Source organism: Nomascus leucogenys, chromosome 11 (genome assembly GCF_006542625.1).
Source record: "Nomascus leucogenys isolate Asia chromosome 11, Asia_NLE_v1, whole genome shotgun sequence".
In the NCBI taxonomy this organism is placed as follows: domain Eukaryota; kingdom Metazoa; phylum Chordata; class Mammalia; order Primates; family Hylobatidae; genus Nomascus; species Nomascus leucogenys.
Window position 1 is genome coordinate 92959548 of NC_044391.1, and position 17443 is coordinate 92976990.

The following is a 17443-nucleotide window of genomic DNA, read 5'->3' on the forward strand; positions in this document are numbered from 1 at the left end:
GCCTAAATGTACCTAAGTTCAATATCTCAAATTAGAATTAAGATTCAAGAATGAATGGGGATCAGCATTTTATTCAACTGATGAATTAATTCTCAAAGTTTATTTTATTTTATAACTGCATAAATTTCCATCATCACACTTTAATTGAAAATTAAATTAATAATAAAATAAGGTGAAACTGGTTTAGTGAAAACAATGCAAAACTCCATAATAAATTTCATGCCCATTTGGGAATGAATCCATATCAAAAATCTTTATCCAAAATAATTGTAGTGGAATTAAACTTTGAAAGGAGGTGAAGGTCTGGCTTTGGGTTGAAATCATTTAAAATAAATATAATGGAAAGTGATCAGGGTGCTTGTTTTTACTTTGTTTTGTGGGAAATTGTGCTGGGAATGTGGATCTATTGTACACAAAGGATGTTGGCTTTATGCTGGAACCACTAGGCAGGTTGAGTTGAGAAACAATTAGCTCAGTCAGCAAGCCTTTGAATCTGATTTAGCCAGGAAGTGGTCACTCCCCAGGACAGGGCAGAATGAAGGGAATCAAGGCAGCAATCCAAAGCAAGGGATAATTTTTTTTCTCTCTTTCTCTTAAATAAATTGTTATTAGAATTTATTGTGTCAAATTTATGCCAAGGACTATTTGAGTACATTTCATCTTTGGTAAAACAAATAGAATTTTGTTTCCAAGTAGATCAACGGTTCATATGTGTCGTGGCTACTGTCTCTAAGAAACTTCTATTTACTGAGGCCTGTCATACTCTCATGTTTTGGTAACAAAACATCTTTGAGACCAAGGCCTCAAGCCACCAAGGAAAATGAAGGGCCTCTACCAGGCTGCCGGCCGGATTCTCGTCACTCTGGGAAGCCTCAGTGTATGCTCTGGAGTTACTGCTTTCTTCCCTGTCTTTTCTTACAAGCCTTGGTTCACAGGATGGAGTGTTTGGATTGCTTGTCCTATCTGGAATGGAGCTTTGGTATGAAAATAGTTTATTAAATATATTGAGAAAATAAAGGAAGGTGGGAGGGAAAGGGGAAACAGAAGAACATGTCCTTTTAAATTGTTCTGACAATACAAAGAAGTCAAAATTCCACAAAAAATCAGAATCCGCCTTGGAACATTGATTTCTATTAATTGCATTTTAAGTATAAAAAGGATCTTAATATTGTTTTATCATGTATACATGTATATTATGTATTTTTAATGACATGCTGCTCAAGAAATTCTTAAGAAGTTATTTTATTTTAATCCCCTTATCTTGATATGCTAAGAAATTAGAATCTTTTGAAATTTGAATTTTGAATTTAGAAAAAAACATAAACCTTGAAAAGTAATTTTAAAATAGAGAACGAAGTAAAATAACTTTCAAACTAATGCTTTCATTGCAAACACTAAGATGTACATGGCCCCAAAATTTACAAACCCCAAATATTTGTTTTTCTACATTTCTCTTGCAAGCAACTGTTTGAACTGAAAATAACTCAATAATTTTCAATTATTTGAAAATAATTCAAATAATTCAATAATTCAAGATGGACTTCACAATTCACTAGGAAAGCACGTGTTCCAAGTACAGTGTATGACGCTAAGTAGTACTCTGTGTGCGCTCATTGAATCATTGCACAGATAAACGACTGGCCTGGTCCCTTAGCTCTCCAACCAAAAAAAAAATGGGCACATCTAGCCTTGGGTGTAACTGGTTTCCATGCTGGTATGATTTAAGAGAAGTTACAGAGACCCACCCGTCCAACAAATCCTTCTCTCATTGATTCCTGTGATGCCTGACACCACTGGAGACTAGAGAATTCAATTTTGAAGCTTTTTGATCTTAAGGAATCTTCTATTAAAATGCAGCCACTCGGCCAGGCATGGTGGCTCACGCCTGTAATCCCAGCACTTTGGGAAGCCGAGGGGGGCAGATCACGAGGTCAGGAGTTCGAGACCAGCCTGACCAACATGGTGAAACCCCGGCTCTACTAAAAATACAAAAATTAGCTGGGTGTGGTGGCAGGCGCCTATATTCCCAGCTACTCAGGAGACTGAGGCAGGAGAATCACATGAACCTGAGAGGCAGAAGTTGCAGTGAGCTGAGATCACGCCTGGGTGACAGAGCAAGACTCCATCTCAAAACAAAAAAACAAACAAAATGTAGCCACTCTTGTGTGAGATAGTATCTTAAATCTTTAAAAAGTTAAAACTTTAACTGAGATACCACCTAAAAACTAGACCTCAGGAAATATAAGTTTTAATCTACTTATTAGATAAATATTTATGAATAGCCCACTATGTCCTTGAGTTACAATGAAGGATCCAGCAAGGTCTTCATCTTAAAGGAACTTGGTCTAGTGGGGTTTGATGAATGTGTGCAGATAGATGGAGGCCAGTGGGATTATGGGAGAGTGGATGGAATGAGGAAACCATAGGGTTATGTTTCTCAGTTATTTTTTTCCTTTTTCAATACATTCTTTTGTATCTATCACCCCAATCTTGATCTTCCCTTCTTTTCTCCAACACCTACCTGAAACCATAATTCATTCAAAGAAATATTTGTTAAAGTTCTACTGGAATGCAGAGATGGCAGTTACATTTATTCAAGTGGCTTCCAAACTTTTTTTGGTGACTCAGAGTCAGAAAAATATTTTAGGTGAGGACCCAGAATGTACATAAATACATCTACATTCTTCTCTCTAGATAAATAGATATCTACATCTATTATGCATATATATGTATAGTAGATGTTTATATATCTATAAAACAAAAGTTTCTCAAAATAGTACTTACCCTTTATGTGAAACATATTCTGATATTTTCTATTTCATTTAATTTTTAAAAAAATTCTGATTTCACAGAGTTTAACAATATCATGATTAGAGTTCAATCCTACATTCTTTTATTACAGCTGTATGCCTATCCTTTCAGACCGCAACATAATACATTAAACAAATATTGGCGATTTTGATTAAGATTACAGATGATTGAATGTATTGTTCTAAGCCAAACATCTATTTTTACCAGTTAAGCCCAGAGAAATGATATGATGTATCTCCAGCACATAGTTAATTGGTGACTGTTTGATTTCAGAGGTGGCAGCATCAGGAAATGGAGTCAGAGATAAAGGATTTAGAGAAGTGGACCTGTTTTCAAGTCCTGACTTTGATGTTCTTGGTAGGAGGTCAAAAGCAGGACCCTCGGCCAGCCAGTTCCTCATTCCCTTTATCTGTAAAATGGGGAATTTTACAGATAAAAAGAGCCCACGTGTACAATGTCTAACCCTAAGATGCACAGTGAGAATGAACACAATTTAAACAAAGATTGTATAATAAAGGCTTTGCCAATTTTAAAGCCCTCCTCAAATGCTAGTTAATACTATGCCTTTCATTTGTGCCCTACTCTCTGTTCAAGCCCTTTCTTCTTAATCCTGTGTCACCCACCTCACTTTCCTATCCTATTCCCTCGTAACCTGCTGAGTTCTCCATCCTGTGACTTCCTGGACTTCATCTCCTACCGCTCTTCTCTTAGCTCACTTCTCTCCCATCACAGTTGGCTCCTTGCAGTTTTCAAACATGCCATGATGTGTTTCTTCCTCAGGGCCTTTGCACTACCTGCCCTCTGCCTAAGGCCTCTTCCTGAACTTGGCTCACTCCCTAGTCTCCTTCAATTCTTGATTAATTCTTTATCAAACATCACTTTTTTATGGAGGTTTGCTCCCATTACATTATTTAAAATTGTAATCCCCTGACCCCAACTGGTGTTCCCAATCTCTGATACCCTGCTCTATTTTTTCCCATAACACTTATTAGCATATAAGATACTATATAATTTTTTAATTTATTGTTTGTATATTCCCTTCTCCTCTAACAAATGCATATTGTAGAAGGGCAGGGATTGTTTTTCTATTATGTTTACTGCTGTATCTGAAGAACTTGGAACAAAGGGAATTACATACTCTGTGTTCAATAAATATTGTTTAATAAGTATTGTTGAATGAGTGAATGAATCTCACACCCTCCATTCTGTTGGTACAGAATTTCTTATACAGTTGAATACCAATTAGGTTGCAAGGACTAAAGGTCAGGGTGGTGTTTATATTATACTAGTGCAGGAAAAAATCCTCATACGAAGGAAAGTAATACAAATGCTCAGTCTTTCAATAATGTCTAAATTTGGACCAACGTTATGTTTTTTTCCTAGTGAGTTTCCTACTGAACCACAGTTCTGTCTGATCAGGGTGAACTTCAAATGGTCTCTGACTCATTTCACAACCTCCCTTACCAATCACTTCTTAACTTGCCTCCAAAGTATGTCTTCCTCCAGTGACAAGATTTGTACATTTCAACCATATTAACATTTCCTTTTGCAGATGACTCCATATTTCCTTGGAGACTTGTAAGAGAGAGATTTTTGTATATGATACAGTACTTTGAATTTGTTCAAAGCCTTTCATTGAAGACTCTCTAAGTACTTCATATAGATTGGTCCTCAGACTCCCTAGTTCCATTTTGACATTTATATGACAAGCAATTTTCCTAGAATTTTGGAGCTAGGTTATTTAAAAGCATGAGCTGCTAGAAAGTATTCAGTGAGGAGATCATAGTACCTTAAGGAATGAGCTCTATTAATTCTAGAAAACATAACTTGTACATCAAGTTCTGATGAAAAGACTGGAGTGCAATGAGTTTAAACACAGGCCCTGAGGGCTGGACAGCCTAGTGACTTGGCCAATGGCAAGCACAGCGCTGCACCCAGAGCCCTGCTTAGAGAAGGGAATTTGGGAGAAAGGTCACGCTAGACTTAGTTTTGCAGTCTTCCTCAACGGAAGTTTTGCCCCTTCCTTGACGGTTAGAGAAGGGGCTTGATTACATGACCATGCACGTCTGTTACAGCTTCCACAGTTGCATGACTTCCAACTGCCTGATGGTGTCAAAGAAAAACCAGAGCTGAACAGTTAGTTAAAGCAATAAAAGCAAATTTTATTCAGGATTATTGCAATAGGGAAAAAGAGACATCAATGTAGAACAAGGTTCTAGTCCAAATACAGCATGAGCAAATGGGAATTTATAGCTGAGAAGCAGGGTGAAAGTCAGTGGATGGAAAATTACTAACAGGAAATATCAGGGGCAAGGGGGATTCTGGCTATACAGACCTAACAGTTTTCTTGCTGAAGACAGGCCAGGGTGATCAGACATCACTTTGGGGATGGGGGAGGAGGAGAAATCTGGCTAGTTATAGAGGGTGATCAGATATCACGACAAGTGGCGGTTCTTGCTAAACTGACTCAGCAGCAGGGTTCTTGTGCTCAAACTAGATTTTACAAGAAAGTACACAGATGGGCCTAGGAGAAGGTTCAGGAACCTGACTAAAGTTGGATCAAGCAAATAATCTATGTCCATGGTCCATTTTTCCACTTAGATATCCTAAGCTGCTTTAAGGCCAGCTTGTCTAAAACCAAATTAATCATCTTGTCACCAAAACCATTTTTTTTCTTCTCCAACTTCCCTGTCATTGTCTTGGTAACTCAATTCCAAATACTAGAGTGATTTTGACTCAACCTGTTCCTCTAAACTAGCCCTTCTCAAACTGTAACGTGCATACAAATCATTAGGAGATCTTGATGAGATGTAGGTTCTAATTCAGCAGGTCTGGGGTGGGGCCTGAGAGTCTGCACGTCTAACGAGATCCCAGAGGATGCCCATACTGCTGGTCCTAGGACCACACTGCAGGCAGCAATGCCCTACAGCCCAACACCAGCCCCACTCTAATCAGTTGCCATGTAACTTTAATTTTTCCTACAAGGCATATCCCTATGCATTGCTTCCTTTTCCATCCCTCTCTATACCCGCTTACCACTTCCCATCACTTCTCAGATTTTATGCCTAGGTAACTTTGATAGCCAAACTGTGGGAATCTATCCATTAGTGAATTATAAAATCAATCTATTGAGTAGCTAGCAGTATTTACAGTAAATGCATAGAATAGAATAGAATAGAATAGAATAGAATAGAATAGAATAGAATAGAATAGAATAGGATAGAATAGGGTGGAGTGGAGTGGAGTGGAGTGGAGTGGAATGGAATAGATAATATTAGAATGCATCACATTTTTTATATCTGACCAAAATTTTTATGCATCATAAAATTTATATGCATCATAATGCATGTGATGCATAATGAGGGTTACATATTATTTTGGTCAGATATAAAAATATTTATAACTGTGACATGAAATGTATTAGTTATTGTGGCTAGAGTTGAAAAAATAAATCTGAAGGCCAGGGTTCTACAGAGACATCTAGGCCTCCCTGTATTCCAATCTAGCGTGCACACGACTGGCTCATCTTTCTAAACCCCTTCAGTAGTCAGGCTACAGCTCCTTCAAAAAGCTTTCACGTTGCTTCATTGTCCCTAAACAAAGTTCAAACGTGCTAGCCTGCATTGTGAGGTCCTTCTCACCCTCGTATTACCTGGCTTTCAATCCTGATTTTCTACTCTTCTCTACCAAGAACTGGCCCTTCTTTCAGTGTGGACTCCTCACTCACTGCTCCCTAAGCATGACAGCCACTTCCCCACCTTTGCACATGCTGCTCCCACAGCCTGAACTGCCCTCCCTCTGTCACCTCCCATTGAAATCACATCCATCCCTAAACCCACTTCAGATCCTATTTCTCCATGGTGCCTTTATCATCGATGTTTCCCCTATAAGTGATACCTTATCTCTGAGCTCTTCTCATGTAGAAAACATTCACCCTTCTTGCCTAGTGTTGTAGCCATTCTCGTGTGTGCATTATTTTTACACCTGAACTGTAAATTCCAGTGACAGTCAGAACCACTATTTGTACAATTACTATTTGGGGATCTTGTTCATCTTATTTAGCCTTTCTGTGCCTCATTTTAAAAGGGGGAGGATATGTACATGATAAGGTCATTGTGAGGATTAAATGAGTTAACACATGTGAAGTGTTCAACATATATTAAACACTCACTTAATACATGTTAACATTTATTATTACTCTATCAGCACAGTACCTAGCACATTGCTTGTCTGCAGTAGACTCATAACAGATGCTTGTGAGTGAATAAATTACTCCATATTAATATGATACCTCTAAAAGTTTCTATTTCTATTGTGAGGGCTCCCTGCTTCCTTCAATTCATCTACTTCTGGGAACTATGTCCTCTACTTAGGCAATTTAAAGATTTAGTGGGAGGGTTCACAATGATCATGCAATCAAACTGTTAGCAGCAATTGTTGCAAAACCCAACTGATATCCCTGGAAGTGCCCAGAAAGCAAGGCAGCAGCATGTCAAGGAGAGCTGAGGGAGGCGAGTGCAGGATGGGGACCCTCTCTTCTTTCCCCACTCACTGTGGGGCACAGCCTCCACTCTCCCCTTCCTCACAACCTGGCCTCCTCTTCAGCCAACTATTCCCCCCTCAGGCACCCCCTCTCTCACATGTTCTCTTCCCCTTGACTTGTCCTGCCTACCCTCAAATCTCTTCCTTTTTCATTCTTTTCTCTTCCCTATCTAAAAATATAATTTTCAAGAAGAAATGGAAGAAAGAAAAGGGGAAGTCTGCACATGTTGGGGAAAATAGCCCTATTCTATCTCCCATGTCTGGCGGGGAGCACCAGTAAAGATGGGTGCGCTAACCTCTTGAGCCGCCTTCCATTTGCAGGGTAGATTTAACAAGTTACTGAAGGCATTCATACTCAGCCTACTCCATGAAAGATCTTTTTCAAAGTTTTATGTAAACAAAGCAAAATTCAAGCTGGCAGCTACAAAAATAACAGGCAACTGAAATTCTGCAGCATTTTTCAACTTTTTGAAAGGAAAGAAACAGGTCATGCCAAAGTAGTTAAGGCAACCTGGAATCTCAGCATCTGATAATGTCAGCTATCTACTCAGAGTTAAACCAGCAGAGGGGCGTGAGCCTGTCTCCCTTGCTTATCTGGCTTCAGTGTTTCTCTAACAGAGGAGTGATGTGTCAATTAAGGGCCATGTCTCCCAAAGCACAGAAAGCCCCAGGCTTACCCCACAGCACCGGTGTTACAGTTGCTCTTAATAATTCTTTTGTTTTCTTGTACTATTTACACTGGCTCACCCTCCATAGGGTCCCTTGGAAACTTTCCTCTTGCAGAATCAAGCCAGGAACCTCTTTTGACTACAGATGGTTCTGTTTTTATCCATGGGAGTTTTATGGTATGGCGATGCCAAGTCTGGAACTGTAGGCTCAGCTACATGAGAAGTGTGTGTGGTGTGTGGTGTGTGTGTGTGTGTGGTGTGTGGTGTGTGTGTGTGTGTGTGTGTGTGTGTGTGTGTGTGTCCCTCTCTCTCAAATTCTCTAAATCCAACATTCAAAATAAAATATGCCAGGAAAATAAAAAAGCTAAGTCTCAAAACAATAAATATGCCAGATCCAGCTGCTACAAAAGCAGCATACCACAAAACCATGTGGGTAAAAATGCTGATTTTTTTTTCCTCCTTAACTTTGTTGATTGTGTACATACAGTCATGCTTATTTCTCTGTCAAAAGCTAACTTGTACTATATTTGGAGCTGTCCATATTCTATATCTTATTTTAGGCACATCTCTTCCTCTTTCTCGCTCAACCTCAAAAGAGTCATTAACCAAGAACAAATTATATAAGCGAATTAAGAATAAGCTATTTCCAGTCTCAGTGACCACAAAGATCTCCTCCATCAGATCTGTTGCTGAATCAAAGAGCCCAGGAATATTTTTTTTTCATTATCCGCTGCTAAATTCTGGTGACACTATTCCCTCTTTTGTTTAACTATTTTCCTTCCGCACTTTGGGCCTTTTTCCTTCAACAGAGACTATAAAGAAAAACTCTCTTTTGAAAGGCTGGACACCACTGTACCCAGAACAATAAATGCCACATCATGCATTCATTCTAATGATAATCTTTGCTATTTGAGAAAAGGGGATCATGTATTTGCATCCCACCAGCAGGCTGAGGCTATGGAATCTCAAAAGAAAGCAAATAGCAAAAGAGAAAGTCGCTTCAAGGTTTTGTGACAAGTTTCCATTCTGGTTCCTTCCATTTACAGTTTCATCAGTTGTGAGACAGGTGAACAATAGACAATTAATCAAAATAAAACATATGGCAAGGGTTATAAAGCCAAGCTTTTATCGTGGTGACACTTTACAGTAGTGGAGGGAATGATTCTGATGGCAAAGGCAACATAGAGAATCAAAAAATGAACTTGTATGAATCACGTCTTTATGACACTAATGGCTTACTTTCCTCGTCATCACAGTTTTTTTCCATGGATGAGGAGGAAGTCAGATCCATAAATCCACTGAGTCATTTGCTGTTCCTTCAAGTTCATGATAAAGTTGTCAAACTGTGAGACAGATTGAACTCTTTCCAGAGGTACCTTCTGTGGTGGATGTTTATTTTTCCATTTTTTTTGTCACAGGCCATCACAACTGGTGTGCTTCTACTGTTGGCTTACAGAGAGTGGACCCAGAAGTACCTGGTAAATATACAGATGCCAAGTAGGATGGTAGAGTGGCTTTGAAGGTCAAATCACTATTAAGTTTAGGATGGAACATAAAAAATATGATTTCCAATTAGAATTGAATTTGGTCTAATTGATGCCATACTACAATGGATTCCAGAAATAAACTCTGTTTTAAAAGATTTTTTTTTTTTTTTGAGACAAGTTTTACTCTGTCCCCTAGGCTGGAGTGCAGTGGCATGATCTCGGCTCACTACAACCTCCACCTCCCAGGTTCAAGTGATTCTCCTACCTCAGCCTCCCAAGTAGCTGGGACTACAGGTGCATGCCACCATGCCCAGCTAATTTTTGTATTTCTAGTAGAGACAGGGTTTTGCCATGTTGGCCAGGCTGGTCTCAAACTCCTGACCTCAGGTGATCCACCCACATCAGTCTCCCAAAATGCTGGGATTACAGGCATTAGCTACTGCACCCAGCCCTGAATAATTTTTATCTGATCCCTGCTCCAAATATTTTCTACAAGTTCCTGGGATGATTATTGTATTTGGGGAGGACAGAGCTAGTGTTAGTGCTCTTAAATTTCATTTTGAAGAAATGAATCTATAGGCTTCTCTGCTTTTAGTAACATATTTTTAATTCTCAACTCCTTAATCTGGGATCTCCTTCCAATCTTCTTGGTACCTCTCATTCTAAAAAAGGTTGAAGTCTATGCTATCTTGCATTTCAACTGCATAAAACCAGATAATCCCATGATACAGAAGGACTATGTTATCTGATTATAGATTTTATTGCCATGGCTAATGCAGGGCTTCTCAAACTTTAATGTATATGTAAATTAACTAGAGATCTGGTTAAAATGCAGATTCCGATTCAGTAGATCTGGGTGAGGCCTGAGATTCTGCATGTCTGCCAGGCTCCAGGGGATATCAGTGCTACTGAACGATGGACCACATCCTGAGTAGCTAAGTAGCAAGAAACTTGAGCAGGGATTTTGTTCACTCATCTTTGTTTTTCCCAACCCAGACTAGTTGCTTCCATGTGATGGGAAACACATAAATAAATGTTTGTTGAATTGAACTAATTTAAATTTTGCCCCAGTTGGCTGATATATTATTCTTCTGTGGTATAGATTGAAAATGAAAGGCGGCAGGAGGGAGAGCATCAGGAAGAATAGCTAATGGGTGCTGGGCTTAATACCTAGGTTGATCTGTGCAGCAAATCACTGTGGCACATGTTAACCTATGTGACAAACCTGCACATCTTGCATATGTATCCCAGTACTCAAAAAGTGAAAAAAAAAAGAAAGAAAATGAAAATACAAGGGACATTTTCAAGGGAAAATGAAAATATAAAGCAAGAGTCCTGATTGATTTTTCCCTCATTTTCCAATAGGAGAGATTCATAGCCAGCATCTCTTTTTTTTCTTCATATTGCTAAGAAGCTTTTGAAATATTTTGCTCCCAAAGTAACAATTTATTTTTGCTTCATTTTCAGTGGGAAGCTACTTTCACCTTTGTGATTCTGAGCATTATGGGATGTCCACTTCATTTTGCAATAGCCTTGGAATCTGCTTTCCTGGGCCCATATTGCTTCTATTCATTTTCAGGGATTGCAGGGACTAATTACCTTGGCTATGCAGTTACCTTTCCTTATCCATATGCAAAATTCCCATTAGCCTGTGTGGACCCACCACACTATGAAGAGTACCACCTGACACTTCAAGCCCTCGACCTGTGCCTAAGCTTTACCCTGCTCTGTACATCCTTGACAGTGTTCATCAAACTTTCTGCAAGACTTATCCAGAATGGACACATAAACGTAAGTTTCAACAGAGGGGAAGCAGGTTCTTGTTCCATCTTGTATGCTAAAATGGAAAGTCTGGTATGTGAATAGTTGATCTTTCTCTGTTATTTACCACTGTATCCTATATGCTTTTGATATCCAGGCCTGGCACATAATAGGTACTGAATAATTGTTTTTGAATTAATAAATGGAAATATGTTGACATTATAACTGAAGTTAAGGCTGTAGGTAGCACCAGCCAATTTTTATGTCAATCCATAATTTTGAAAATTATTCATAGGAACAAGACAAGGGTGCCCACCCTCACTACTTCCATTCAACATAGTACTGGAAGTCCTAACCAGAGCAATTAGGCAAGAAAAAGAAATTTTAAAAATCCAAATCAGAAAGAAAGAAGCAAAATTGACTCTGTTTGCAGATGACATGACCTTATATATAGATACCCTAAAGACTCCATAAAAACAATGTTAGAACTGATAAATTCAGTAAAGCTGCAGGATGCAAGTTCAACATACAAAAATCAGCTGTTTCTATACACTAACAACAAACAATCCTATTTACAACATCATCAAAAAGAATAAAATACTTAAGATAAATTTAACCAAGAATGTGAAAGATCTGTATACTAAAAACTATAAAATATGAATGAAAGAAATTGAAGACACAAATAAATAAAAAGGTATCCCATAATCATAAATCAGAAGAATTTATGTTGTTAAAATGTCCATTCTACCCAAAGCAGTCTATAGACTCCAGGCAATTCCTATCAAAAGTTCAATGGCATTTTTCACAGAAATAGAACACATAATCCTAAATGTGCATAGATCTACAAAAGACCACACATAGCCAAAGCAATCTTGAGAAAGAACAAAGCTGGAGACATCACAGTTCCTGACTTTAAACTATATTACAAAGCTATAGCAATCAAAACAGTATGGTACTAGCATAAAAACAGACAATAGACCAATGGAACAGGACATAGAGCTCAGAAATAAACCCACATATGAATTTTTGTCCTAAAATAAAATGGCTTTGTTGTTCAAGAAACAGGGATATTTAGGACAAAACAGAAAGTCTAAGCATGTTGTGAATGGTCTATGTAAGTCATAACAGGGTTAGTAAAAAGAAATTTTTTTTAAAAAAGGGGGTTGTATAATTCAGTTGGCTATGATTAAGAAGAAATCGTAATAGTCTTTCTAGAGATGGGTCTTTAATATTAAAAAAATACACTAAGACAAAATTAATTAGTTAAAACAAGATTTTATTACAAATATTGACTTATTTTTAATGCAAGAAGTTTTTAATTTTTAAATTCTATGACTTGTCTCTTTGACATTCTTCAGATTGATATCTCAAAAATTCAGCTCTTTCCCTTCGAAAAGGCCTTGGATAATAGCTCTCTCCTTCACCTTTTGTTGGCTCCTGTAACTTTTATTAATTATCTAAAGTAGGAAAGGGAATTGTTTTTTAAACAAGCAAATAAAATATCCTTTGAGGCTGGGCATGGTAGCTCATGCCTGCAATCCTAGCACTTTGGGAGGCTGATACAGGTGGGTCACTTGAGGTCAGGAGTTCAAAACCAGCCTGGCCAACATGGTGAAACCCCATCTCTACTAAAAACACACAAAAAATTAGCCAGGCATTTCCATTTATTAATTAAAAAACAATTATTGAGTACCTATTATGTGCCAGACCTGGATATCAATAGCATATAGGATACAGTGGTAATCAAGTAGCTTTTTAAAAGTTACTTGATTAGAGCTCTTTCATGCAATTTGGTAGTGAAATATCACTTCCACATGACACACATAAAGATACAGATATAATAGGCATGTAGAATAAAAGTGCCCATTGGACTGGTAGAAGTTAGCTCAGATATTGTTTAATTCCCATAATCTTGGTAATCCATGATAAAATTAATTTGGTAAATTTAATCTCAAAACTCTCTCCAGTAATTTAAAATCTTAAAGTCACGTTAAACCCTTGGTTTTTATTTTCACTGGAAATTTGGATTATTAAAAGTTAAAATAGTGGGAGCATAAAATACATTTTTGGTAAAGTTTATGAAACACAAAGGTGTGGATTTTGCTTAAAAAAAAAAGGAAAATAGTTTTTTCCTCTAGTTAAAAACTATCTAATCATTGCTTTAAAACGAAGGAAAAAGTATACAAATAAAACTAAATAAAAGTAACAATTAGGCTGGCGCAACAAAAGTTAACTCTGAGCCCTGTGATTACCAAAAAAAATAGTCAATATGGGGGAAGGGTAAAACCAAGTAACCATTAAAAAGCAGAACGTATAATGTAAGGGAATTGTTCCATTTCGTAGATTGGTATCATCAGCTTCTTAAAAAATCTTTACTATAGTGAATTGTAAAAATAACCACTTTAAGGACAAAATTCTTAAATTTAAATGCTACAGAATTTAAGAGCTTGTTTGGGTTCATGCAAGACTCACAGCTCACTACTAATCACTAATAAGTATATGTAATCCAAATGCACAGGAGGTTATTCCTAAGAGAACAATCAGCCTAGTAAACTGGATAAGTGACACTGTAAGGGCTGCTTGCCCTGAGAAGAGGACTGCCCAACTCTCCCTATAAAATACCAACTGAACTACCCTAGGTGAAGCAGTTAATATGCTTCATATACAAGCCATACTGGACTGGCTTTATGATGACTGGGATATCCTCCCAAAAAATACAGCCGTTAGCCAGGTCATGGTAAATTTGGGAGCTAAGTGGACCCCTTTTACATGGGTGCCACTCCCACAGAATCATAGAACTGTTTAAGAAGGCTTATCAAATTTGCTGTCCCTCATATGCCTTACAGATGCAACTCCCTGCTGGGAACCCAAACCCTTTTTCACCATAAAAGGTAAAATGGTCTGGGGGTAGAAAAGGCCTGGGACTAGAATATAAAAGCATACAGATTAATAGAATTATAAAATTTAAGATGTTTAAACAAGCTTTATACAAGGTAGTTGAACTCCTTTACCTAAATGTCTTATTAAAATAGGTACTGCATCTGATGGGATGCTTCCCCTTTCTAGTACTATGAAGCTGAAGGCATGTAAATTTGCTCTTTTAGGAAATGTTAATTAAACATGCTAAATGGGAACTAGTAAAATCACCTAAGCCCACAAAGTATAGGGTAGTAGCTGGAGTGCTGGTCTAGATGAATTATTCACTGCATAGCCCTTTGTGTGGAGCATTCATCAGGGCTGATGGCAAAAGACTGTGAGTATTTTTCAATAACAACAACTGAACTACAGAATTTCCACTTGATGGGGCATTTATTGCCTTGTTATAGAATATTAACTGAAGCTACCTCTATGCTAATGGAAATAACGGTGCCCAAAAGAGTTCCATGATAAAATAAAACTGGTTTACATAAAAAAAACTCACACATATGCAATGAAGTAATATTTGACAAGGGTGTCAGGAATGCACAATGAGGAATAATAGCCTTTTTAATAAATGGTGTTAGAAAAATTGGATATCTACATGCAAAAGAACGAACTTCGACCCCGATCTTAGGCCAATCACAGAAATTAACTTAAAATGGATTAAAGATTTAAAAGTAAGACCTAAAGCCGTAAAACTACTGAAAGAAAACGTAGGGATAAAGCTCCATGACATTTGTCTTAGCAATGCTTTTTTTGGATATGACATGAAAAGCACATGCTACCAAAGCAGAAATAAACAGTGGGACTACATCAAACTAAAAAGCTTCTGCACAACAAAGAAAACAATCAACAAAATGAAAAAGCAGCTTACAGAATGGGAGAAAACATTTTCAAACCATATACACTACAAGGGATTAATATCCAAAATATATAAGGAACTCATACAACTCAATAGCAAGAAATAAATAATCTGATTTTAAAATGGGCAAATGACCTGTGTAGACATTTTTTCAAAGAAGACATACAGGTGGCCAACAGGTACATGAAAAGGTGTTGAGAAGCTCTTTAACATTACAAATTATTAGGGAAATGCAAATCAAAACCACAATGAAATATCACTTCACACCTGTTAAAATGACTATTATCAACAGGGTAAGACATAACAAGTGTTGGTAAGGGTGTGAAGAAAAGGGAATCCTTGTGCACCGTTGGTGGAAATATAAATTGGCATAGCCATTATTGAAAACAGTATGGAGGTACTGCCCAAGGTAATTTATAGATTTAATGCCATCCCATCAAGCTACCAATGACTTTCTTCACAGAATTGGAAAAAACTAAAGTTCATATGGAACCAAAAAAGAGCCTGCATAGCCAAGACAATCCTAAGCAAAAAGAACAAAGCTGGAGGCATCACACTACCTGACTTCAAACTATTCTACAAGGCTACAATTACCAAAAGAGCATGGTACTGGTACCAAAACAGATATATAGACCAATGGAACAGAACAGAGTCCTCAGAAATAACACCACACATCCACAACCATCTGATCTTTGACAAACCTGACAAAAACAAGAAATGGGGAAAGGACTCCCTATTTAATAAATGGTGCTGGGAAAACTGGCTAGCCATATGTAGAAAGCTGAAACTGGATCCCTTCCTTACACCTTATATAAAAATTAACTCAAGATGGATTAAAGACGTAAATGTAAGACCTAAAACCATAAAAACCCTAGAAGAAAACCTAGGCAATACCATTCAGAACATAGGCATTGGCAAAGTATTCATGACTAAAACACCAAAAGCAATGGCAACAAAAGCCAAAATTGACAAATGGGATCTAGTTAAACTAAAGAACTTCTGCATGGCAAAAGAAACTATCATCAGAGTGAACAGGCAACCTACAAAACGGGAGAAAATTTTTTCAATCTACCCATCTGACAAATGGCTAATATCCAGAATCTACAAAGAACTTAAACAAATTTACAAGAAAAAAACAACCACATCAAAAAGTAGGCAAAGGATATGGACACTCCTCAAAAGAAGACATTTATGAAGCCAACAGACACATATAATCCCAAAGGATTATAAATCATGCTACTATAAAGACACATGCACACGCATGTTTATTGCAGCACTATTCACAATAGCGAAGACTTGGAACCAACCCAAGTGTCCATCAATGATAGACTGGATTAAGAAAATGTGGCACATATACACCATGGAATACTATGCAGCCATAAAAAGGGATGAGTTCATGTCCTTTGCAGGTACATGGATGAAGCTGGAAACCATTATTCTGAGCAAACTATCACAAGGACAGAAAACCAAACACTGCATGTTCTCACTCATAGGTGGGAATTGAACAATGAGAACACTTGGACACAGGGTGGGGAACATCACACACTGGGGCCTTTCAGTGGGTGGGAGCCTGGGGGAGGGATAGCATTAGGAGAAATACCTAATGTAGATGATGAATTGATGAGTGTGGCAAACTAACATGGCACATATATACCTATGTAACAAACCTGCACGTTGTGCACATGTACTCTAGAACTTAAAGTATAATAAAAAAAAGAAAACAGTGTGGAGGCTCCTCCAAAAATTGCAAATAGAAAGACTACATATCCAGCAATGCTACTTCTGGGTATATAACTGAGGAAAACAAAAACATATCCCAAGGCGACATCTGCACACTCATGTTCACTGCCGCATTATACACAATAGACAAGACATGGAGACAATCCAAGTGTTCATCCACAGATGAACAGATAAAGAAAACACACACAATGAAATACTACTCAGCCTTAAAAACATGAGGGAATCATGCCATTTGCAACAACATGGATGAAACTTGAGGGCAGTATGCTAAGTGAAATAAGTCAGACAGAGAAAGATAAACATGGTATTATCTCACTTATATGTGGAATCTTAAAAAGTCAAACTCATAGAAATAGAGAGCAGTATGGTTGTTGCCAAGCACTGAAGGGTGAAGGAAATGGAGAGAAATTGGTCAATGGGTACAAATTTTCTGTTATAAGTTGAGTAAGTTCTAGGCATCTAACGTACAGCATGATGACTATTTAACAACAATGTATTGTACACTCGAAATTTGCTAAGAGAGTAGATCTTAAATGTTCTCACCACACACACCACAAAAGGTAAATATGTGAGGTCTTGGATGTGTTAACTGACTTGACTGTGATAAACATTTCACATTTCATATATATACACTTTATCATCACAATATACAC

The 17443-nt window shown here is 37.6% G+C and overlaps 1 protein-coding gene across 1 annotated transcript; it reads left to right on the forward strand.

The window, feature by feature from the left end:
• Positions 1–785: 785 nt before the first annotated feature.
• Positions 786–16776, forward strand: TMEM212 (transmembrane protein 212). The gene is made up of 5 exons (XM_003256463.1): positions 786–979; positions 9440–9499; positions 10976–11299; positions 14116–14160; positions 15514–16776. Exons 1-4 carry the CDS (start codon positions 821–823, stop codon positions 14155–14157), a joined length of 585 nt encoding a protein of 194 aa, XP_003256511.1. The 5' UTR covers positions 786–820; the 3' UTR covers positions 14158–14160; positions 15514–16776.
• The last annotated feature ends 667 nt before the right edge of the window (positions 16777–17443 follow it).